Source organism: Pristis pectinata, chromosome 4, assembly GCF_009764475.1.
Source record: "Pristis pectinata isolate sPriPec2 chromosome 4, sPriPec2.1.pri, whole genome shotgun sequence".
NCBI classification, from domain to species: Eukaryota; Metazoa; Chordata; class Chondrichthyes; order Rhinopristiformes; family Pristidae; genus Pristis; species Pristis pectinata.
Genome location: NC_067408.1, coordinates 78,827,193 through 78,852,592, shown reverse-complemented (window position 1 = coordinate 78,852,592; position 25,400 = coordinate 78,827,193). Strand labels below are relative to the sequence as shown.

At 40.8% G+C, this 25,400-nt stretch overlaps 2 protein-coding genes across 2 annotated transcripts in view; one reads left to right on the top strand and one right to left on the bottom strand.

Annotated features, from left to right (window-relative positions):
• Nucleotides 1–25,400, top strand: part of gk (glycerol kinase) — a 406,492-nt gene that overhangs the window by 270,450 nt on the left and 110,642 nt on the right. The window lies entirely within an intron of this gene.
• LOC127570010 (TLR adapter interacting with SLC15A4 on the lysosome-like) lies at nucleotides 15,961–24,074 on the bottom strand. Its single transcript, XM_052015180.1, has 2 exons — nucleotides 24,022–24,074; nucleotides 15,961–18,260 (listed from the first exon to the last, which is right to left on the bottom strand). The coding sequence occupies exon 2, from the start codon at nucleotides 18,256–18,258 to the stop codon at nucleotides 17,371–17,373; it is 888 nt and encodes a 295-aa protein (XP_051871140.1). The 5' UTR covers nucleotides 18,259–18,260; nucleotides 24,022–24,074; the 3' UTR covers nucleotides 15,961–17,370.

Genomic DNA, 25,400 nt, shown 5'->3' with positions numbered 1-25,400 from the left:
AGGTTCATTCTGTTCAATGTTTCCTCATATTTTTGCTATTATATTTATAAATTTCTCTCGATCCTCTCCACTGCCTTCATGTCCTTTTGTCAAATGGAAACTAGAACTATATGCAAGGTTTGATACACATTTAACATTATTTCCATGCTCTTCCATTCTATTGTCTGGAGTTAAATCCAATTGTTTGTTTGCTGTTTCTATGTCCCAGCTAACCTGTGCTACAACTTTTAGTGGTTGATGTACATGTACTCCCATATTCCTTTATTCCTCTATTTTAGATTTGCACTTCCACAAAATGTGATCTCTCTCTTGCCTATCTAAATATACTAGCTTAAATTCTGTTGATAATTCCAAAGTCTAAACCATTACTATAAATTGTGAACAGCAGTGATCCCAGTTTTGAACACTACTGCTCATCTTTTCCCACTGTGAAGAACATCCTTTACTTCCACTCTCTGTTTTCTGTCTTTAAGGTAACTAGCAATCCATTCTGCTTTTTGTCCTCTGACTTCTCATTCTCTGCTGTTATTCATTAATCTATTGAGGGTATCTTTACTGAAGAGATCTTGATAAATTGCAACCAGTGCATTAGCATTGTGTAATGTCTCAGTTATCACTTCAAAAAATTCGATGTTTGTCAAACAGGACCTTTCCTTTGAAACCTAAATGGTCTATTCACTTTTTGTAGCTTAATATCTAGACATTCTGCTATTTTCTCTCACTCAGATGAGAGTTCGTTATTTTTCCTACCACCATTTTTAAGCTGACTAATGTAAATTCCCAGGCCATGTTCCATCTCCCTTTCAACTATATTTAAGACATTAGCCATTCCCCAGTCCTCTGGCACTACACCTGTTTCCAATGAATTATTAGTCTTGTGTTGTGGTGCCTCCATTATATCATCCCTGAATTCTTCTAAAATGTATACATGTCGTCCATCGAGATGGAGTCTTTATCCTCTTTTAGTTTGTTTAATTTATTTAATGAATCGCCTTTTCCTATTTTAAATGCACTTATCTCATTGCTTATCTTGTCAACCAATGGCATGTGCATCGATTCAATCTCCATGGCAAATGCACAAGTGAAATAATGGTTTAATATTTCTGCCATCTCCTTCTCGTTACCCGTTATCCAGTGTATTTCTGAACAGCCTAATTCCCATTGAAGCCTCTTTTATTTTTGACCAACCAATTCCAGACTTCCTTTTTATCTTGTTCCTGCTGCATGACTTGACCATGGTTACTAGCCTTGTACTCTATACTTTCCCAGCAGCTGATTGTTTGTACTTGAAGACAATCTGAAGAGTGTATTTGTTTGGCAAAACTATGAACTACATTATCAGAGGATGAAACTGACAGTTGTTGCCCGTTTAAGGAAGTGTCATCTTGAACCTCTTGTTCTCCTTTCAAAATGATTCATTAACCTCTGTTAACAATTTCAGAACACAACAGCAAGCCCATACTGCACCAATGTAGTACTCTTGCTCCTAGCCAATTCGATGTTATGTGCAGGCACAATAATAAAGCAGGTTCATTTATTTTGCTGCTTTGGATGTTTCCAAGATCATTTGCAAACAAATATGGAAGAAATGTGACTATTTCACCCACATATTAAGTATCCAAGAACCACCCTGGGAGAAAATAGCGTAAATAAAGTTATCTGCAGAACAGCAAGACTAATCACTCGAGGTCCAGGGTACTCAACTTCGTGACAAGGGAAATTCCCTCAACTCCCTCCTACTCCCATATCCTCATTCTCACTGATGGTTAGTTCTTTGCCAAATGACATCAAAGTGATTATCACAGGTGAGTACCTTACATTGGTTCTTGCACAGACGAGATGACTTGACAGAACTCTGAGATAAATGTTGGACTCTGGTTTCAGGCAGAGGCAAGTGCCTGACTGATCAGCTATGTAGAGCTTTAACCATCCTGTTGTTTTCAGTTTTGTGAGCTCGGGGGCCCAGTGTCGGTGGGAATCCCCAAGACTTTACGGGTAAGGAAATGTCACTGAGTAAAACATAGAGACCAGAAAGCTCAAAACATGGGGTTTCATTTTGGTTGGTGATTGACTAAGTGAGGAAATATCAGTGCTGGACTGCAGGGAAATCACATGATGAATTTGTATATTCTGCCATTAAATGAGGATGAGACATATCCTGGCAGATGTGTGAGAGTTGACTGGCACAACAACATACGGGCATTTGCTTCAAAGCACTTCAGAGAGAGAGGCCCCAAATTTCAATGTCTCCAGATTGACTGCTAGCTTTGGAATGCAGTTAGAGCATTGGTGCCAGCTGGATGTTGAATTATCACAACAACCATCTCAAAAGCTGATGTATAATCATTCATTTATGTGGCACTTTTCACATCTCGTTCAATACTTCCCAGAATTCTTTTGTAAGCGGCTTCACCGTTGTAACATGCTAAAGACAGCATGCGCACTGCATACAGCAAGACCTCACAAACAGCAATGTAATAATGACTAAAATTCTGTGTTATAATATTGGTTAAGCAATAAATATTGGCAGAACACAATGGAAATCTCCCCTACTACACTTCAAAATAATGCACATTTGAAATACAGTGCAACACTGTACAGTGTGCTTGAGTGTACCCTAGATGATTGTAATTTGTACCCAATCAACCCAAGATGATTGTAATTTTTGAGAATATCTAATTCTTTCTGCTCAAGTTTCCATTAAGCTGTTTTCAGATGGACTGATTTCACATTGAGGCTGCTTTCCTTCTGATAAGAGTTCCTCAGAAAATCTTGCATCCTCAATACCTGCATTAATGCAGAACCAAGTCTGACTGAGTTCATAATCAAATACGTAGTCTTTGGCAGTCCTTTTCGGCAGCCCTCGGTGAAGCAGACACATTTTATCCAGCGAGCACCATGATCTTCCTGAAGTCCCTATCGTGAGTGCCTGTCTCTTGGTTATATTGGAATAAAGCTTGGAAAAATATGGCTTACTTATTTTTTTATTTAATCACTTTTTTGGCATTGCTGGCAAGGCTAACATTTATTTCCCATCCCTGTATTATGAGCAGTCATTATAAATACATGTTTATTTCAAGCCCACTTATGTTTAATGCCTTTTAGAGAATTTTTGAAGGCAGTATGCATATAATACTTGCATTAAAGTTGATGTGGAGGTTTTGTATTCTTAACTTGTTCCTACTTGTCAGGCAGTTTCATTGGAATTTAGGTAAAGGCAGACCGTGAATAGAGGGATTCTGTTTGCAGGGGAATGTATGTTTTTGTTTTGAAGAAAATATCTGGAATAATTTGCACTCACAACTTTGTAGATATTGTGCCTACTTGTTCACCTGATTCTGTGCTGTCCCTTCCTTGTGTGTAAAGCTGAATGTTCTTCTGGATTGGCAAGTTTTGAAAGACACAGGAGTCTCCTATACTCAATGGTACTGACAGATGTTCCTCAATCCACCGAGGTATTTGGCCTTCACTTTGAGCCTACCTATTCCTGGTTTAATGAGAGTACCTTGTGTGTATCTCTATTCTGCATTGGTGGTTTTGAACTGTGATCTCATGAGTTATTGAATGAAAATGTATTGATGTCACAAAGAAGCTATCATTAACTTACCCAATATTTGAAAGTCAGCAACTGGATTGACTGAATGTAAATTTATCACGTCAGTTAGCAGAATGCTTGGCATTGAATAAAAAGAATGAACTAGTCCTTGAAATCACTTGAACATTTTGGCAGTTCACTTGTTGTCAATAATTGAAAGGAGCAGACTTGTAAGTCGGGCACATTTGGGCAGAGAGATGCTTTTACCACAGTGAAGAAATCTGGGAATCCTGTCCCTGATAGCTTATTTTCTTGTGTCCACCATTAGATTTTTATAGATGGAAGCCCCAGTGGGAAACAAGCAGAGGTGGATCAATCAGCTACTTGACACTCTGCCCAGTTGTACTCTTGGATAACATAATTGGAATATCTGATAAAGTGGACGAAAAATAGTGGCCATTCCAATCCTATTGGGATCCCACAGGACAGGTTAGGTTAAAATTAATTTCTCTGGGATTTGTCTTATAATATGGTCTGAAACCTTGCCTGTAGTGTCTTGAAATATATTAAGGCTGTGGATACCTTCCCTGCAATGCATTGCTTGCTTCATACATGAGTATCAGTTGTTATTGCAGTGTTAGAATATCCAAGAAAATAATTCCAGAGTCAAGTTCTGGAAGAACTGTTAATATCAGATACACTCTTTTGGCAATTTCCACTTTGGAAGAACGTACATGGTGGTTGCTGCCCTTGAAGTCATTTGCACCATTCCCCCTTCTGAAACGTATGGCAGAATCTCTGTTGGAATTGCCGAGGCAACTTTTAACTCGGAGCAGGGTTCAGGCAGGGAACTGGTAAATAATTTACAGGGTATCAAGAAAAAGCAAGTGAATGAGACTGAATAGGTTGCTCCACATGGAGCTGGTGTGAACTCAATGGGCTGATTGACCTTGTCCTGTATTATCGTGTTTCTAATTGGAGTATATTCTATAGAGGGATTCTATAGTAAGGGGTACGGATAGCAGATTCTGCGAAACTGACAATGAATCTCGGATGGTGTGTTGCCTCCCTGGTGCCAGGGTACGGGATGTCACGGACCGGGTCCAGAATATTCTGAGGGGAGAGGGTGAGCAGCCAGAAGTCTTGGTACATGTAGGTACCAATGACATAGGTAGAAAAAGAGAAGAGGTCCTGAAGGAGGAATACAAGGCGTTAGGGAGAAGGTTGAGAAGTAGGACCTCAAGGGTGGTAATTTCAGGATTACTACCTGTGCCACGTGCCAATGGTAGAAAGAATAGACAGCTCTGGCAGATGAATGCGTGGCTGAGTGACTAGTGCAGGGGGCAGGGCTTCAGATTTTTGGATAATTAGGACCATTTTTGGGGGAGGCATGATCTATTCGCTAAAGATGGGTTGCACCTAAACTCCAAAGGGTCCAATATCCTGGCGGGAATGTTTAATTTAGCTGTTGGGGAGAGTTTAAACTAATCTGGCAGGGGGATGGAAACCAGGATGTTAGGATACAATATGCTAGGGTAAGGGAGGAAGTTCATAGAAACAAGTCCAAGACAGTGTGCAGTGAGGATGGCAAGAAGGACAGGCAGGTGAGAAGTCAGGATAATTTGCTGAATAATAGAAGTACAACAAATCAGGATGTTAGGATACAGGATGTTAGGATACAGGATGAGGTATATAGGAACATGTCTAAGATAGTGTGTAGTGAGGATGGTAAGAAGGATAGGCAGGTGAAAAGTCAGGATAATCTGCTGAACAATAGAAGTACAACAAAATCAATAGCAGATACTGGACTAAATGTACTATATTTAAATACACGTAGCATTAGGAATAAAGTAGATGACCTAGTGGCACAACTACAGGTTAGTAAATACGACATTGTGGCAATCACCGAGTCATGGCTTTATGACGGATGTGATTCGGAACTGAATGTCCAGGGGTACACAGTGTATAGGAAGGATAGGCGGGTAGGCAGAGGGGGAGGTGTGGCCATGATGGTTAGTAGCGATATAAAATCAATAGAAAGGAAGGACATTGAGTCAGAAGAGGTGGAATCTTTATGGGTGGAGCTAAGAAATAGCAAGGGTAAAAGGACAATAGTAGCAGTTATATATAGGCCCCCAAATAGCAGTCAGGAAGTGGACGATAAGTTGCAGTTTGAGATAGAAAAAGCATGCCAGAGTGACAATGTGAAGATAATTATGGGGGATTTTAGCATGAAGGTGGACTGGGAAATCCAGCAAGGCAGTAGAACTCAAGAGAGTGAGTTTGTGGAATGCCTACGGGACGGTTTTTTGGAGCAACTTGTTGATGAGCCCACCAGGGGATCGGCTGTTTTGAATTGGGTACTGTGTGAACCGGAGGTGAGTAGGGAACTAAAGGTAAAGGAACCATTGGGAACTAGTGATCACAATATGATTGAGTTTAGTTTCAAGTTTGAGAAGGAGAAGCTGATAACTGGTGTATCGATATTTTAGTGGAACAAAGTAAATTACGATGGTATAAGAGAGGAGTTGGCCCAAATTGATTGAAAGAGTAAGCTAGCTGGAGGGACGGCAGAGGAGAAATGGAAGGAATTTCTACAAGAAATAAGGAAAATGCAGGATAGATATATTCCAAGAAAAAAGGTTTTGAATGGTAAAAAGGCACAAATGTGGTTAACGAGAGAGTTGAAGGCTAAAATAAAAGCAAAAGGGAGGGTGTACAAAGAAGCAAAAATTAGTGGGAAAACAGAAGACTGGGAAACTTTTAAAAACCTGCAGAAAGAAACTAAGAAGGTCGTTCGGAAAGAAAAGATGAATTATGAAAGGAAGTTGGCGGATAACATTCTAAAGGATACTAAGAGTTTTTAAAAAATATATAAGGAGCAAAAGACAGACACGGGTTGATATAGGACCAATTGATAATGGTGCAGGAGATATTATAATGGACAATAAAGAGATGGCAGAGGAATTGAATGAGTATTTTGCATCGGTCTTCACTGTGGAGGACATCAGCAATGTGCCGGTTAGTCAGGAGTCTCACGAAATGGAACTGAGTTCAGTAAAGATTACTAGAGAGAAGATGCTAGGAAAACTAAATGGGCTAAAGACTGATAAGTCTCCCAGACCGGATGAGGTGCATCCCTGGGCTCTGAAGGAGGTGGCTTTAGAGATAGTGGAGGCATTGGTGATAATTTTCCAGGAATCGATAGATTCCGGCATGGTTCTGGAGGACTGGAGGGTTGCAAGTGTAGTTCCGCTGTATAAGAAAGGAGGGAGGCAGCATAAAGGAAATTACAGACCTATTAGTCTGATGTCAGTGGTGGGAAAGTTATTGGAATCTATCCTCAAGAATGGGGTTATGGAATACCTAGAGGTGCAAGGCAAGATAGGTCCTAACCAATATGGTTTTGTGAAGGGAAGATCCTGCCTGACCAACCTATTGGAGTTTTTTGAAGAAATCACAGGTAGGGTGGATAAGGGAGAGGCGGTAGATATTGTGTATTTAGACTTTCAAAAGGCCTTCGACAAGGTGCCTCTTAGGAGACTGATTAATAAGATGAGAGCTCATGGAATTACAGGTAGGATAACAGAATGGGTGGAGCATCGGCTGGTTGGCAGGAAGCAAAGGGTGGAAATAAAAGGATCCAGTTCTGGTTGGCTACCGGTTACTAGTGGTGTTCCGCAGGGGTCGGTGTTGGGGCCGCTTCTTTTTACCTTGTACGTTAACAATTTGGATGATGGAGTAAATGGTTTTGTGGCTAAGTTTGCAGATGACACCAAGATAGGTGGAGGAGTAGGGAGTATTGAGGAGACAGGAAGTTTGTAGAGAGACCTAGATAGTTTTGGAGAATGGTCAAGGAAATGGCAGATGAGATTCAATGTCGAGAAATGTGCAGATGTACACTTTGGAAACAGAAATAAATGGGCAGATTATTATCTAGAAGGAGAGAAAATTCTAAGTACAGAAGTACAAAGGGACTTAGGGGGTACTCGTGCAGGATACCTTAAAGGTTAACCACCAGGTTGGATCAGTGGTAAAGAAAGCGAATGCTATGTTGGCATTCATTTCAAGAGGTATAGTGTATAAAAGTAAGGAAGTGTTGATGAGGCTCTACAGGGCACGAGTGAGGCCTCATTTGGAATACCGTGCACAGTTTTGAACCCCATATCTTAGGAAAGATGTGCTGATGTTGGAGAGGGTTCAGAGAACATTTACGAGGATGATTCCCGGAATGAAAGGGCTTACGTATGATGAGCGTTTGTCGGCTCTTGGACCGTACTCACTGGAGTACAGAAGAATGAGAGGGGACCTCATAGAGACATTTAAAATGTTGAAAGGAATGGACAGAGTAGATGTGGCTAGGCTGTTTCTCTTGGTGGGTGAGTCCAGGACCAGAGGGCACAATCTTAGAATTGGAGGGTACAGTTTCAAAACAGAGATGAGGAGAAATTTCTTTAGCCAGAGGGTGGTTAATTTGTGGAATTCCTTGCCAGGTACAGCAGTGGAGGCCAGATCATTGGGGGTGTTTAAGGAAGAGATAGATAGATATCTAAATAGTCGGGGTATCAAGGGATATGGGGATAAGGCTGGAAATTGGGATTAGAATAGTTTTTTTTTCTTCTTCCTCCCCCCCATTTCTCATTTCTCATTTTTTCCCTTTTCCTTGGAGCAGACTCGATGGGCCGATTGGCCTGCTTCTGCTCCCTTGTCTTGTGATCTTGTGATATTCAAGATAAACTGTTGAGAGTAACCTCTCAATCACAGTATCTCGTATTCCAAATAAGAATTTGATAAAATTCAAACAGAATTTTATGGAAATCAGTGGAGACGTTAATTTGAAAAGAGGGAGTATTTCTTCTGAATTATTAAAAGGGTAAAGTTTTTTTGGAAAGTGTGTATTTGATTTGTTGCTACTTATCCATTGGCTATGAATGTGTAAGATGTGCATGTGTCTTAGTGCTGCAATCTTTGGACATTCCCTGATATTGCCTGTAATTTGAAGAATGAAAAATGCATGCAGTTCTGGCCATTCACATTGTTTTTATCACCAAAAGCCAATCAATTGCAGAAATGATCCTTATTTCTTAAGTTGCTTCTGGAGTTGACAATTTAGATTTTAAATATCATTATATCATCTACATCTGGAAAGAGGAGGATGGCAAACACCAGCCCTACAACAGAGGAAAAATCATTTTGTATTGAAGTACTTGTGCTCCTGTCATCAAGGGCCTAATGAGAATGAGGAACTTCAGGAACTAAATAGTTGTCAAAATAGTGCTCAAGAGGTTGGTGAGCCAATCAACGTGAGAAGGATTGATTTATTCCAACTCTTGGCTTTCTATCCAATAACTGATCCCAATCCATGTCAGCACATTACCTCCAGAAATTCAAATACACCACATTCTCAAAGAAATTGAGTGGATGAGTCAGAGCTGATTTTCCTTTTATAAATCCATGCTGAATGTTCCATCCCACTGTTGTTTTTAAGATTATAATATTTTATTATTATTAAGATTATATAAATTGTCATTATACATGCCAAGTGCCTGGCTATCTGCATCCCAGAGTTTTGAAAGAGGTGTCTTTAGAGGTCGTGGGTGCTCTGGTTGTCATCTTCCAAGGTTCTGGAATTGTTTCTGTGGAGGGGAGAATAGCAAATTTTACCCTACCCTTCTATGGCTGGAGGGAAAGTAGACAAGGAACAACCCTAAAGTCAGTGCGAGGGAAATGAACCTCAGGAATTCCAGATGGCTGTGAAGGCTCAGTCATGTTCATTCTAAATAGATCACGAGCTTTCTTGGCATTAAGACAATCAAGGGATATGGGGATAGTGCTAGAAAATGGTACTAAGTTAGAAGATCGGCCACTATCTAGATGAATGGTGGAGGACGCTCAAAGGGCCAGATAGCCTACTCCTGCTCCTATTTCTTATGTTCTTATATTCCTTATTAATGAAATTTCCACTTTCATCCATCTTTGTTGACCAGAAAGCGCAGAGCTCCAAAGTCCAATGCTTCTTTTGCACTCCTCGACTTCTCTCCCCCACACACCTTTTAAATTTCCTCGGCCTTTGTCTCCCACACTCCTCGTAAGTTGTGAAAACTCTGTGTATGTGTGTGTACAGTGATATTGATTCCACAACAGCAAAGACCACATGTTGAAGAACCTGCCTGGGCCTCAAAGGTATGAGCAGGCCACAACGTGAAGGACCTATCCTTAACCGAACTGCTTTTTTTGCGGGGCCATTGCTGAAGCCAGCCATGACAGAGACACCCAGGCAGCGAAGAAGGAGTATGGGAGAGAGTGTCCTGGGGAGCTTAAAAGGAGAAAGTTGGTGGTCCTCCTGACCTCTAGGTTCATTGTTATTGTTGGATGATGACGGTGAAGCAGTGAGATGTTCCCAGTCCTGCAGGATGAATCTGCCCGCATTCCATGGGGCGTCTCATGTTGGGACCCAGCAGGAGGGTGCAGTCAGTCAACTGGGCAGAACTGGGGCGGGGCAGGTGAAGACTCTCCTGAGGATTTCTGCAGGAGCTCCGAGGGTTCTGAGAAGGTTTCAGCTTTCGGGTGGTGTTTCTGCTTGAACGAGGCTTGGTTGTGTGCAGGGAGTGAGCAACTAGCAAGTAGGGAGCAGCCCCTGATGAGGGTGAGCCACAGCTGTCAGTGAGCAGCCCCAATCAAGTGCGAGGGAGCGGCCAGCAGATTGGGGATTGTGGATAGCAGGGGCGAAGAGGGTGCATGAGAATCAAGAGGGGGATGGGCGGACCAGAAAGGAGGTGAGCAATGAGAGGGACAGAAACCAAGGGAGTGAGGAGACGCAGGGAAGGGAAAGGGTTCAGAAGTGGGGAAAAGGAGGGAGGGCATCAGGGCAAAATGGGTGGTGAAGGAGTGGAGGTAAGGAAGACAGTGTGTGCAAGATTGTATGTCTGAGTTCATGGTCAGATTATGTCTGTGTGTACTTAGAATGTGTGTATGTGTGCTTACACGGACACTGTCTGTGCGGTAAAGCCAGGTCTCCAATTGTCTTGCACCTCTTTAACCATTGAATCAAGAACTTGGAGTGGTAACTCGTGTGCAACGCCTATCCGACATTAAAAGAAATCATGCACAGACCCCTTCCACTCCCCAGTGGAAGCAAATCATCTTCAATCCTGAGGGATTGCCTTAACAAAATAACCCTGTAGCAGTTTATTCATGCATTACATGTGTATAACCCCTTGACTGTACTATTTCTCAATGAGAAAAGTCAAAACCCCCTTTTTCCTTCAGCTATCTCTGTCATTCTATGCACTGAAACAGAGACTGTTAGAAATAGCTTGCAGGTGTTTCCTGCTGATGATAGTTTCATTCGCTGAGTTTCATCTCTGTGGTTGATGAATAATAAGCAAAGGGAAGTTATAATTGTATTGATATTCTGGAGGATAGCATTAGATGTTGATCATTCTGTTGACTCACAGTTTGAACCTCAAAAACATGAGGTGCATAACACTGTCTAGTACCTAGTTAATCTTCAGTGGCAAGATTAACTTTTTTTTGGAAACTGGTTTTATTGTGTTTTCCTGCAGCTCTTTCCCCTGCACCTCATCCTTAAAATCTTCGTTTATCTTCAATTTTTCCATCTGCTTCGATCTTTCTGTTCATCTCATATTCTCACTGGCGAGTGTCTTTGTATTCAGGGGTATGCACAAGAGACAGCAAGCAGAACCATGTTGCTACCAACTCCTCACCCCCACTGCCCCTAATAATCACACCAAAAAAAGTGTGCTTATGGACTCATATGTTCACACAGTAGGATTAAAACACTGCACATGCGTCTCTCCGATAGCTGACAAACTGAAATACCAGTGCACACCCCTCTATATTTTCGTTCATTTGTACCTTGTTATTTTTTCTTATGCCTTGTAATTTCTTGTAAGCCTATTTTGCATATTCTTTTATTCTCTGTCTGGATGTCTCTTTTTCCCACTCTGTCTGTCTGTCTCTCCCTCCCTCCCTCCCTCCCCCCTACCCCCTCCCCTCCCCTCCCTCCCTCTCTCTCTCCCACTCCCTCCTCTCCCTCTCCCCCTCTCCCTCTCCCTCTCCCCCCTCTCCCTCTCCCTCTCCCTCTCCCCCCCCCCCCTCTCTCTCTCTCAAACTGATAGTTGCATATCATGCCAAAAGACCACCAGGCACTACTGAAAACAAAAATGAATTCAGCAAAAATTAATTTACACACAATTTTCGCAGTGCAGACCTTGCTCCTAATAATCATTTTGGATTATTTATAACAATATATATAATCTGAATCTGGTTTCAGATCTCAATGTGCAAAAAGACAGAATTGCTGTTTCTATATGCCTTGGTTCATTTTTGAAATTTGAATTTAGCTGACTTCCTTATGATACAGGGACAGTTCATGAAATAAGTGTGTTGAAGCACGTCACCATCTGATCAAGTGAGCTCTCAGATGCTGATCATAACTGCAATGCCATCACTTTTGCTCGCTGCCTTTTGTCCATTGAAGAATTGCCAGACACAGTCTCACTGTCTTTGGCTTTCTTTGCAATGGTTCCCTGCCGCGATCCCATGCGTCGCCTTCTGAGAAAAGAAATCTGCAGCCAGTGGTCCACTTTTCACATATTTCTCTATTTCACATTGATTACCATGCAATCAATGTAGTTGTTCAGTCGCCTTGTCCTGCCCCCCAGTCCCTGGATTTTGCACACTTTGTTCTGCATATTTCTTGCCCTTGATTCTGTTCCTTTTATTCTGCACAGAGAAGACTTGATTGGCACTAACAATGTACACTTGCTTTAAGATCACATAATTCCACAGCCCTTAACGTATCCCAAGTGTGCAGACACATCTGTTGTCAGCATGGTCATTGCTTAAGATTAACAGAATGGGAACACTGCTGTCTTCTGTCATCAGCTTTAAACACAAGCTTGTTCTCGACAGTGACATTGGTTAGAAGATTCTACTTAGAAGGACATGACACCTTACTTTGACTCTTTTTTTAAATAATAAAATTATCCTAGTTCCAATCGGACTTGGTCACCATGAACCAAATTGCCATTTCCTGTGTTGTTAAAATTGACCATGTTGCCTGGAGAAATGGGGTTTCTGTGTGTTGTCGGTAAAATTATCAGGTCGGAATTCTCTCTTCCCAGATCCTGCTGATGTCAACTGCAACCTCTTTGGGGAGGGCTTTGATTTAATAGGCACCTGGTATATTGGTAGCTGCTGGAGGCACAAACACCATGACAGCAGAAGTAGGTCTTTCACGTTCACTGAGATGACCATCGCTCCAGTCCTCAAGGGCTTACTCAGTACACACCCAGCTGTAAAAGTCTCCATTTTCTGCAGTATAAGAGAATGATTGCATAGGAATAGAATTTCAGGAACTAATACGAGTCAATCAGACGAGAGGTAAAAGCACCATAGGTCATGATGTGGGGAGAGGACATACTGAGCATTTACTTCAGTAAATCCTTCTATTTAAATTCCAAAGTTCCAATAACCCTTTCCCTCTCTGAAAACATCATAATTCAGTGTCCTGATAAATAACAAAGCACTGTCCTTACCCCTGCATTATGCCCGACCATAGCCTCTCATCACTGTGTTCATTCTTTCCACTGTCCATTTGTCTGTGTGCATGAATGTTTACATGAATGTGAACAATAACTGTACAAGAAAGATTAATGCACAAAACACTTATTTTGCTCAAGGTGACATCTCAGATGAAGGATGGTTTATTCCCTTCCATGCATGTACATGGCAGCACTATTTATAATTTAATGAAATTTGCGTTCAATGCAGTGACACTGGTTGAGAACATAAACGTTTTCTGACTCTGCATCCAGATAGTGTGAGTTTCTAATCAATATCTCAGGTCACGTAAGTTGTGAATCTGAAAAACACTCCTGCCTCATCCAATGTTTAATCTACCACTAACTCAAAATAAGTCTACCAACTGAAATCCTGTCTGAAAGGTAATTTGAATTATCCCCTGCTTACAAGCATTAATTCAAAGTTTGATTTGTGTAACTGGCAGCTAAAGGAATCTTGATGAAGAGAATTAATTCTGCTTTCTTTCATTTTGTAGAAGCATGGGAAACCATTATAGCAAAAGTAAATAGTTCACTGAAAATGGCATCACAGGTAGACAGGGTGGTGACACTTGTGGGCTGGCCTTCAGTTAGGGCATTGAGTGTAGAAGTTGGGACATTGTGCTGCAGTTGTGCAGTGAGACTGCACTTAAAGTGTTGTGTACAGTTTTGGTTACCCTGTTATAGGAAAGACATCAGGAAACAGGTCTACAGCAGATGCTATCTCCCTGGCCCTGCACTCATCTCTGGAGCATCTGGACAGTAAAGACACCTACATTAGACTACTGTTTATTGACTACAGCTCCACCTTGAATACTACAATTCCAAGAAAATTCATCTCTAAACTCCGAGACCTGGGACTCAGCACCTCCCTTTGCAACTGAAGATAAGATATCTTTATTTGTCACATGTACATCGAAACACACAGTGAAATGCATCTTTTGCGTAGTGTTCTGGGGGCAGCCCGCAAGTGTCGCCACGTTTCCGGCGCCAACATAGCATGCCCACAACTTCCTAACCTGCACGCCTTTGGAATGTGGGAGGAAACCGGAGCACCCGGAGAAAACCCATGCAGACACACGGGGAGAACATACAAACTCCTTACAGGCAGTGTCCGGATTTGAACCTGGGTTGCTGGCGCTGCAAAGCATTACGCTAACCACTACACTACTGTGCCTGCAATTCTTGCAGTCAAGAAGTGGATTCTTGACTTGCTGACCAGACACCGCAATCAGTGAGGATAGGCAGCAACACCTCCGCCACAATTATTCTCAACACTGGTGCCCCATAAGGCTGCGTCCTCAGCCCCCTACTCTCCTCCCCACATTCACGACTGCATGGCCAGATTCTGCTTTAACTCCATCTACAAGTTTATAGATGACACCACCGTAGTTGGCCGTATCTCAAATAACGATGAGTCAGAGGACAGGAAGGAGATAGAGAGCTTAGTGACATGGTGTCATGACAACAACCTTTCCCTCGATATCAGCAAAACAAAAGAGCTGATCATTGACTTCAGGATGGGGGACGGCGCATTTGATACTGTCTACGTCAATGATGCTGAGGTCGAGAGGGTTGAGAGCTTCAAGTTCCCAGGAGTGAACATCACCAATAGCCTGTCCTGGTCCTACCACGGAGACGTCACAGCCAAGAAAGCTCACCAGCACCTCTACTTCGTCAGGAGGCTAAAGAAATTTGGCATGTCCCCTTTGACCCTCACCAATTTTTATCAATGCACCATAGAAAACATCTTATCTGGATGCATCACAGCTTGGTATGGTAACAGCTCTGCCCGGGACTGCAAGAAACTGCAGAGAGTTGTGGACACAGCTCAGCACATCACAGAAACCAGCCTCCCCTCCATGAACTGTATCTACACCTCTCACTGCTTCGGTAAAGCAGCCAGCATAATCAAAGACCCCACTCACCCCAGACATTCTCTCTTCTCCCCCCTCCCATTGGGCAGAAGATACAAAAGCCTGAAAGCAGGTACCACCGGGCTCAAGGACAGCTTCTATCCTGCTGTCATAAGACTATTGAATGGTTCCCTAGTATGACAAGATGGACTCTTAACCTCACAATCTACCTCTTTATGACCTTGCGTCTTATTGTCTACCTCCACTGCACTGCACTTTCTCTGTAACTGTAACACTTTATCTGCATTCTGTTATTGTTTTACCTTGTACTACCTCAATGCACTGTGTGCTGAATTGATCTGTATGAACGGTATGCAAGACAAGTTTTTCACTGTACCTCGGTACACGTGAAAATAATAAAACTATTTACCAATTTACATCACTAAACTGGAAAGGGGGCAGAGAAGATTTATGAGGATTTTGCCAGGACTCGAGGACCTGAGGTATAAGGAGATGTTGGCCAGGCTAGGACTTTATTCCTTGGAACATTGGAGATTGAGTGGTGACGTTTATAGAGGTGTACAAGATCATGAGCAGCATAGATAGGGTGAAAGCACATGGTGTTTTTCCCAGAGGGCAGAGGTTTAAGGTGAGAGGTGAAAGCTTAAAAGGGATCCAAAGGGCAACTTCTTAATGCTGAGAGTGGTGTGAATATGGAATAAGCCGCCAGAGAAAGTGGTTGAGGCAGGGACAATAACAACATTTAAAAGACAATTTGGATAAGTCCATGGATAGGAGGGGTTTAGAGGGAGATGGGCCAAATGTGGGAAAATGGGACTTGCTGAGTGGGCACCATGGTCAGCACGGACAAGTTGGGCCGAAGGGCCTATTTCCACGCTGTATTACTCTGTGACTCAAACATTCAATTTTCCCGAAATCAAAACAGAAATATCAATATAACATCATTGTAATCCGAGATTTAATTGATAGGAAAATCAGTCTTTTAACTTGAAACATGAAGTATGATTCCAACACAATAGGTATATTTTCAACTGGAAAACATTCAAATTCTAAAGGAATTTAACTATATTATATATTTTAACATCTGTGCATGGTCACAACAATCTTTAACGATTAATTCTTAAAAGAATTGTTGATAGAATATAACAAACCAGATTTTATATTATTTAAGACATCTGATTGTTGTGCACAAAATGACGAGCAGCTTCCCATTCCCACTTCCAATTTTGTGCAGACAGCAACAACCAACCTACAATAAAAACCAAGGGTGATTTCAAACAAGACATTTTCACTTCAACTGCAAAGAGATTTCAAAAAGAAATTTTGCTGAAATTAGAAGAAATGTACAAATAATAAAGAAGTCATCCAGGTCACTTTGTCATTCAGGTCCTGTTACAAGACTCATTTTACCACATTATTGTTATTATTTTGCTAATTAAATCTATTTTCTGTTGCTGGTTCCTCATAAGAAGCCAACACAATGTACTATTTAATTATTAATTAATAATACAATAGAAAATACTGTTTAAAAAGCAATTCTTTTAATAACCAATATGCATTATTTTACTCCTTTGCTCTAAGCCATAAAATATCCAACAATTCCTTGTCCAGAGCATCCAAGCCACACTTCCTCCTCCACCAACTGGGGGCAGCACATATTACATTGATATGAAGAATAAGTGTGATACCTGCGATCAGCCCAACTTTTATTCATTCCAGGAGCCAGTGAATCCTCGGCGATAATATGACAAACTGGTGGCGAAAATATTTCACTTAGCTATGTCCCTGTCATTGTTATGTGTGCCACCGCTACGGGAAACTTGATGTAATTGAGTTGTCAGGACCCGTGCAGTTTGCGGAGAGTGATGGGTAGAAATTCCACACAAGTGATTACTTTGAAGACAGGAGCACTGGGCCAGATACCCTCTGTTACACTATGCACAGACTTAGCTGGAGACACAAGAGACTGCAGATGCTGTAATCTGAAGCAAAAAAACAAACTGCTGGAGGAACTCAGTGGGTCAGGCAGTAGCTGTGGAGACAGAGGGATGGTCGACATTTCCGGTCGAGACCCTGCATCAGATTTTAGAGGAGTAGTCAGGATCTTAAACATCTCTCATCCTGGAGGGACTGGCTACTGATTGCAGAAAGGGGTGTAATCTGACGACTGGGTGGTTTTTGTTCATGTCATTGGAGGATGATTACGTATGTTGAAGGGCTTTGACTCCTGGGTTAATATGGTGATCCTAAAGAGTGTCATAACAAGTGGGAACAGGGTACAGGTGGCAATCCTACCTAAACTTAACCATACCTTTAAGAACTTACATCTGTAACCTTGAGATCCCCAGTCATGTTTAAATGTGGTTTTCATTCATGAAGATATCTGTAAATTTGGAGTACTGAGTTCATTTGATTGTATTTCACTCGCAAGTCGCAGCAAGCAGCTGATAACAATGTCCTTCGCTTTCGTAGTTTCCATATTCCGTTCTCGTGATATCTGCATGCTAATTTGGTCAACATTATTCATTATAAGTTCTGATTCCATTATTTTTGTTGGCGATGCACTATTCACCATGCTGTCCACCATGTACTGCTTGTAGAGTTCTAGAACCTTCTGCTCGAGATAGTCATTGAGGACGGAGTTGGTGAGTGGCTGAGAGTGTTGGATGATGCTTTTGTCTTTAGCACTGCTAATGCGCCAACAAGATGTTTCACTATTGGACGGCTTGTTTGGGAACTCTGACAGTTTAGGAGACTCTGACGATGGGATTTCCAGTGAATACAAGAATGGACCCATGTTTGCTTCATGGCTGCTTTGGGATGTCAAGCCAGATGTTTCTGAATCAATCGGCAACACGTGATCTCCCGCAATCTGCAGGTCATTGTAATTGTCACAAATACTTTTGCAACACGAAGGAACAAAATAAGTTTCCTTGCTCACACTGGAACTTCCCGGGATATCTACAACAAGAGACTTCTGCCTGGCAATCGGAGTCACCTTTGAGACCTGTACCAATGGTGTCATTTTCTTTTCCCGTGCACTCGATCTGAATGACCTGCCGAAGGACTTGCACCTTTCAAGAAGTGACAGAGCTGCATTTGATGAATCAGAGTGAGGGCAATGCAGAAAGTTACTGACCGAAGTCAACTCGTGTACCATGTCATCGTATAATGGGTTTTGTTGTCTCTGCTCACTCCTGCTTTCCTTTTGGTATTCATTCCAGTAAGGTATTCCACAGATGAAGCCTTCACTTAACATCCCTATTTGGAACCAACAAAGACAAGGGTAAATTACACCTAATATGCAAATAGAATTTTGCAAGCTGAATGCTAATTTCAGGAGATATTCTGCTTTGGTCTCTGGCGCTAAACCAGTACAAGAGTAATGACCTCCAGTTCACAGGAGGCTTTCAGAAGACCTTTGATAAGGTCCCACATAAGAGGTTAATGTGCACATAAGAGGTTAAAGCAGATGGAATTGACGATAATATACTGGCTTAGGTTGAAAGCTAGTTGACAGATAGAAAACTGAGAGTCGAAATAGGTGGGTCTTTATTGGGTGGCAGGTGGTTAATAATGGGGTACGACAGGGATCATTGCTTTGGCCCCAGCTATTCACAATATATTTAAATATATTCAGATGAGGAAACTAAATGTAATATTTACATGTTCACGGATAACACAAAACAAAGTGGAATATCAGTTGTGAAGAAGGTGCAGTCTTCAAGGCAATTTAGACAAGATTTGGATGGGCAAATACATGGCAGTGTCATTTGGATGAATGTAGAGTTGAATCATTTTGTAGGAAAAACAAAGCAGAAAAATTGGGAAATGTTGATGGCCTTGCGGTCTTTGAACAAGAGCCATGAAAGCAAACCTGCAGGTGCAGCAAACAACTAGAAGTCAAATTGTTTGCTGGTCTTCATCGCAAGAGGTTTTGAGAGTGTGTTCTATTTTGTGCGTGAGGAGCCCAGTAGAGTTAACTGTAATGATAGTGAATATACAGTACTTTTTCCCAAAAATCGAAGACATCCTCCAGTACTTTTCAGCGAATGAAGTACTTTTCTCTTGTGCAGCCATTGTTGAAACATGCAATGTGACAGCCAATTTGCATACAGCACATAGCCATAAACAAAACTGCAGTGGTGTACAATTAATGTTTGATTGGTGTTGACCAAGAAATATTGGCTCAGACACCCAGGAAGAACTCCCCAACTCTTCATCGAAAGGGCAGCAAGCGGTTGCTTGCTAATCTCATCCGAATGATGGCACCCCAGCTCACAACTCAAGTGACAGCCTGTATTTTGTTCTCAACTTTCTGAAGTTCAAAGACAATAGTGTTTCCCACTGACCTGAACATTCAGAAAATCAGTCATTATTCTCTCCCAGTATTCCCTTTTTTGCACTATTTATTTCTGTTTGTGGTTTATAGATTTTTATGTCTTTGCACTGTACTGCTGCTGCAAAACAACAAATTTCACGTCATATGTCTGTGATAATAAATCTGATTCACTTGCTGAGTAATAAATTGCTCAAGATATTTGTAAGCTGTAGAAACTAGTAGGTCTCTGGTTTGGTAACTGTTTTTTTATTGATTACAGTTAGTGTTGTTGGTGAATTCTTACAGTTGTTTGTACAAGTTGTGGACTGGAGAAAAATGAAGACAGACATCCAGTTCAGGTATCCTGTGATGTTTGCTAAAACAAATGTTGGAACAACACCAGGCTGGCTTGGTTGTGATATCTCCCATGACTTAAGAACCTGATGATACTTTTCATCTTGATAGGAACACTTGGAATGGATGAAGTAACAGAAGGCTGTCTGTACTTTCAGCACTATTGAACATTGCAAAGATTGCATTTTCACAAAGTAAGGAAATATAAAAGGAAAACTGCATTGACATAGAGCTGCTATCTCAAAGCACCAGGAACGTGGGTCCAGTCCTGACCCAGTGCTGTCTGTGTGGAGTTTACAAGTTCTCGAAGTGACCGTGTGGCTTTCTTCCAGGTGCTCCAATTTCCTCCCACGTTCCAAACCCATGTGGGTCGATTGGTTCACTGGCCACTGTAAATTGTGTGTGGGTGAGTGGTAGAATCTGGGGGGAGTGGATGAGAATGTGGGGAGAATAAAATGGGTTAAGGTAGGATCAGTGTAAAAATAGGTGCTTGATGGTCAACGTGTGCTCGGTGGGACTAAGGGTCTGTTTCTGTGTTGTGTCACTCTCTCGAAACATAAACCAATACTTTCCCCAATTTCATTTTCTTTCAAATTTGTTGTTGCTTTATCCTTTAAAGTGTATTTTATATGGTGTCTGAGAGGAATTGTTTGTGGGCTTTGGATATGAGGACATTGAATAGAAGAATACTAATGCTCAGTATACAGTAAAGGAACAATTTTAGTTTCTCCTGCTCACGTGTGATAGCTGTTGTACCCAATGTATAAAGGACACTAAGACCTTGATTAAAGCCTTCAAAGAAAGGAAATGAGCTTCCTGGATTTTATCACCAATCAAAATAGAAATAAATACACAAGCTGACAAAATCTGGATAAGGGAACTGTATGATCAACATTCCCTGTATGAATTAAAACTCGCACTTTTCAATCACCGCCTTGGCCAGTGTCTCCTGCTTGATTAGGCAATAGGCCTTGACACATTTTGACAATAGAAAAGTTTTTCAAATGCAAAAGATGATCTTATTCAGACTTTAATTCTTCTGTGGTACTAATTTATTAAAAAAGAGTATACGAAAGGATCTGATCCTGGCCAGGTTGTCAGCGTTGCCCTGAGTGGTATTTATGTTGATTCTTCTTGTCACAGAGTAATGCAACTTCATCTTAACCTAATACAGGCTGTTTGTGCCACAAAGATATCCCTGCTTTTTTTCCAGAGTAAAGTTTGCTTTAATGATCTGGTTTTGGAGTACGATTATTCTCCCATATCCAAGTACTTGCTAATTAATAGAAAGGAAAGAGCACTTTGGAACTGTGCATTTTTTTCTGGAAATATCACAAAGCACTCATAATTACGACTTAAAAAGTGCAGTGACTGCATTACATAGGTAAAGATGGAGCCATTCTGCAAATACAGTGGTCCTCTGAGAAAAATAAAAGAATTATAATTGAGATAATTAAATTAAACAAACATGATTATTATAAATTTGTTCACAAAAGTAATAGCACAAGGCAAATTTCCCATTGAGAAATTCCAGCAGCATGCCTGGGTACCAGCTCTAGGAAGATGTGAGGTTGAGTTTCAATTGGTAGAGGTTTCATTTCTAAATTTCCTTCCCTGTATCTGCACTATAATTTCCACAAAGAAAATTGCTGAAGGCCACCTCTGTTTATTGATTTCCAAGCACATGTCGCAAATGTATACTTTGCATCAAAGTCATTGTCATGGCACCTGATGCCTTAACAGAGGAAAAAAAAGACTTGTATTATGCAAAATGAATGAATACCTTTTTTATAGGTGCGTTACAGAATTGTGCAGCATAGAAATGGGCCTTTCGGCCCAACTCGTCCATGCTGACTGTGATGCCTATCTATACTAATCCCATTTGCGTGCATTGGGTCCATGTCCCTCTACTCCTTTCCTATCCAAGCATCTGTACAAATGCTTTTTTAACACTGTTGCGAGGAGAAATTGATGTATCATAGATTGCTTCGGATCAACGTTGGTCCCACGACTAAATTATGAACGGTTTTCTTATGGAATCCCAGATATGTCATCAGGAACTGAAAATCTTACTGAAGTGCCCCACACAGAAATTAGTCACTAAAAATCCAGGGTGGATATTGAGATTTGTTCTGCTCAGGATTCTTCAGTGGCTTCCAAGTTTAAAAAAAGACTTTCGTTACAAGTAATAACTTGAACCGAAAGATATGTAAATGTTTCATGAGTACTTGAAGTCCCAAAATGCATCACCTCACATTTGTCTGGTTTGAATTCCATTGGTCACCGCTCCGCTCAACTTTCCAACTGATCTGCGTTCCTCTGCATCCTTTCACAACCTTCTTCACTGCCTACTGCTACACCAATTTTTGTGTCATCAGCAAACTTACTAATCAATCCACTTACATTCTCAATCAAGCCATGTCAATATATGACAAACAACAATGGTCCCACCACTGATCCCTAAAGGTCTGCATAATTATGAGATTGGAAGATTGTAGATGAAGGTTTATATCACTCTATGGGATCGCTTGTTGGTACATTAACCTGCTGAATGTTTAACCTGACACCCAACAAATGATTTCTAATATGTTAATCATAGATGTATTTGAACATCTTTCTTTTACACCAGTGTCTTATGTCTCCTCATGCTAGTTCTACAGATAGCAACACCTTGAACACTCCCAGAGTATGACTCTGCAGTCATAAGACTAGAATTTAGTTTGAACCTATCATAGTTCATCCAGTACACTTCAACCCAAGGGGTCTGAGGATAATGAAAATTGATACTCAAGCTTCTTCAACATCCTTGGTGGTTTCACCTCTACATGCAGCTTTCCTGACTAAAGAACAACTGTCACCAGTGGAAGCTCTCTGCTAAACATGAGTTACATTTACAGGTTAATCAGAACTCTGTGGAATCAGGGGATCCCTCTCTTTCAGTTCAAGATGTTATTACTTTTAATGAATGTCTTTTTTAACTTGCAAGCCACTAAAGAATTGTGAGCCGAACAAATCTCAGTATCCACCCTGGTAGTCACTGATTAATTTGTGTGGGGCAGTGAGAATTAAGTCTCTGATGCCCAGAGAAAGCAGTACATCATTCATGTGTGTGACCAATGTTGACCTGAAGTCATGTGTTACACACCAATTTTTACTCGCAAGTTTGCCAGCTGCAAAACTGAAACCAAATGCTAAAATCAAATCTTAAAGTATGCCAAAGAAATTACTTTATGAAATGAAAAAATCTACATGCAATATTGCAATTTTCAATGGAGCCAAATTGCAACAAAATAATACTGTAGAATATTGCATTTTATTTGAAGATTTCTCTCTCACAAATCAGATATGTTCACTTAAATGATCTTCTCTCCTGCCATAAAAATCTGATTGAAGGAAGTTTTTTTTAGCAAATTGGTACAAATTAAGACTTCTGCCCCTTTCCGTTACTGGGAAGTTTGAAGGCCTTCACCTAAATCCCCACTTAAAGTTGACATGTCGGTATGAGAATCCAACAATTGGTAAGGTTATAAATAAACACTTCAAGGATATATCTTATTACAGATTAATTGTGTGACGCTTTTTAGATTTGATCAGAATTTGGAGTCAAAATATTTGCCATTGAATGAGAGCTTGACTGGTACTGCTGGATTCTAAATCTTCAAAAGGAATTCTCTTCACAGAAATACTTCCAATTAAGAGCAATTCTACGAGCATTATACAGGTCATCCCCACGTTATGCCATGGTTCCTTTCTTGTGAACTGTTCATAACCCAAACAATTCACAAGTTAGAAACGCAGATGCAAACCAAGTTCCCACACGGCAGAAGTTGCCTGCAGCCCTGCAGCAGCCGGCAAATCCATCCCATTGGTCTCCCACATGCTTGTTCCTATGTACGGGCTATACATAAGTTGGACATTTGTAAGCTGGGGGGAGATGTAATTAAACTGCGACAAGATGTAAACTTTCAAGAATTTGGTTATCATCTTAACATTAAATAACTATCTGTGTCAACTTCCCCTTTCATTGGAAGTGAACTGTTTGCAGCGAGAGCCTGGTTTGGAAGTCTAATTCTTTGTGAATTTGAGCTTGCAGTTTAGAAGCCACAAAGACAGAAATTATGAAATTACTGATTGCTATTTTGCCAAGAATGCTTGCAGGAAATGTCAGGTATTAATATCATGATGTTTTTATGGCATTTGTGTTCTCATTGCCAATGTTGAAGACTTCATGTCTTATAACATAGTGAAAATATCTCTGAGCTTTTCAATTGTTCAGCAATGAGTCCCAGCCATAAAGCGGAAGGATATTTTCCAAACAAATTTAGAAAAATCAAATAACTTGCTTACCTTCCGGTAGAGTGAAATATTTTCACTTCATAAAGTTGTGCGACAGAGGCAAATCCTCAATGAGAGGAAGTTGAAAGTTTGGCTATTCATATCTGTATATATACTGAGCAAAGAGGAAGTGGACAGGAACGTTAACAGCTATACATTTTTGAAAGTAAAATCTTAAAGAGAAGTTACTGAACTTTGACTGATTTTGAAGTTCGTCTATAATGCTCACCCTACTGGCCATGCAAAATACCAAAACACAATGCATACAGAAAGCCAAACAAATGAATCTCCAACCAATGGAATTTTGGCAGGTTGTCAACTTTTTCCAACTTGCATTTCCTGACACATGCACAGATAACGTAGCTTCACGTTATGAGAAATGGCCATATGGACCATTTTCTAGGAATGCAATCCCCCCCACCTACATAACGTTGGGGTTGCCTATACCGCAAACTCCTCACCATCTTCAGACCTCTGGTTCCCCTCCATTTCCGTTGAATTTATCGTGTCTTGTGCAGCTGAGACAGACACAAAGCATTTTTTCAACACTATTCTTCATTCCCCATAATAATTTTTCCTGTCTGCCTCTGAGATGTACTTTATTTTTGCAACTCTCTTCAGTTTTATGTTGGTGCAAAAGCTCTTGCATCCTTTAACATAGTTTTGTTACTTTACCGTAATCATCCATCTTTGTTCATTTGTTGCTGCTTTCTAAAACTTTTCCTTGGTCTTATCATTTTTCTGGGAACATTATGAGCATCTTTTAAGTTAGTTAACCATGAATGAATTACTTTTCTTGTGTACTTATTTTTCAGCTGAATGAATGTTGATTGAAAATATTGAAATAATTCTTAAGTGCTTACCTTTGTTTATCCACGAAGCAATCTTTTAATATTTTCAACTAATTTTCCAATCAACCTTGACTAAGGTGCCCTTGTGCTTCTATAAGTAGTTCTATTTAACTTCAAAATCCCATCTGACCTGACAGTCTTTCTGAGTGGACTGTGCCTCTCACAAACTGCAAAAAATAAACTGCCTTGTTGTGATAACTTTTCCCTTAAGGATCCCCTGTTAGATTATCAATTATCCCTATCTCATAACACAAGGTAAAGTTGAAGATAAACTGCCCCAAGTTCCTTCCTTACTGTATCATTCCAAAAAAAAACTGTCCCAGTGCATTCTCTGACCTCATCTTTTAAATTGCCTTGACCAATTTGATTTGTCCAGTCTATATGCAGAATAAATTTGCTCAGGATTATTTAGCATCTGTGCATCAAGCTTTTCTTCTTTCTTTGTTAATTCTTCCTCAGTTCCAGAGCCGGTCAATAACAAGTTAATTTTGTTACTGACTTTTTTTCCAGAGAAAACTTGATAACAATCATTTTTTGAGT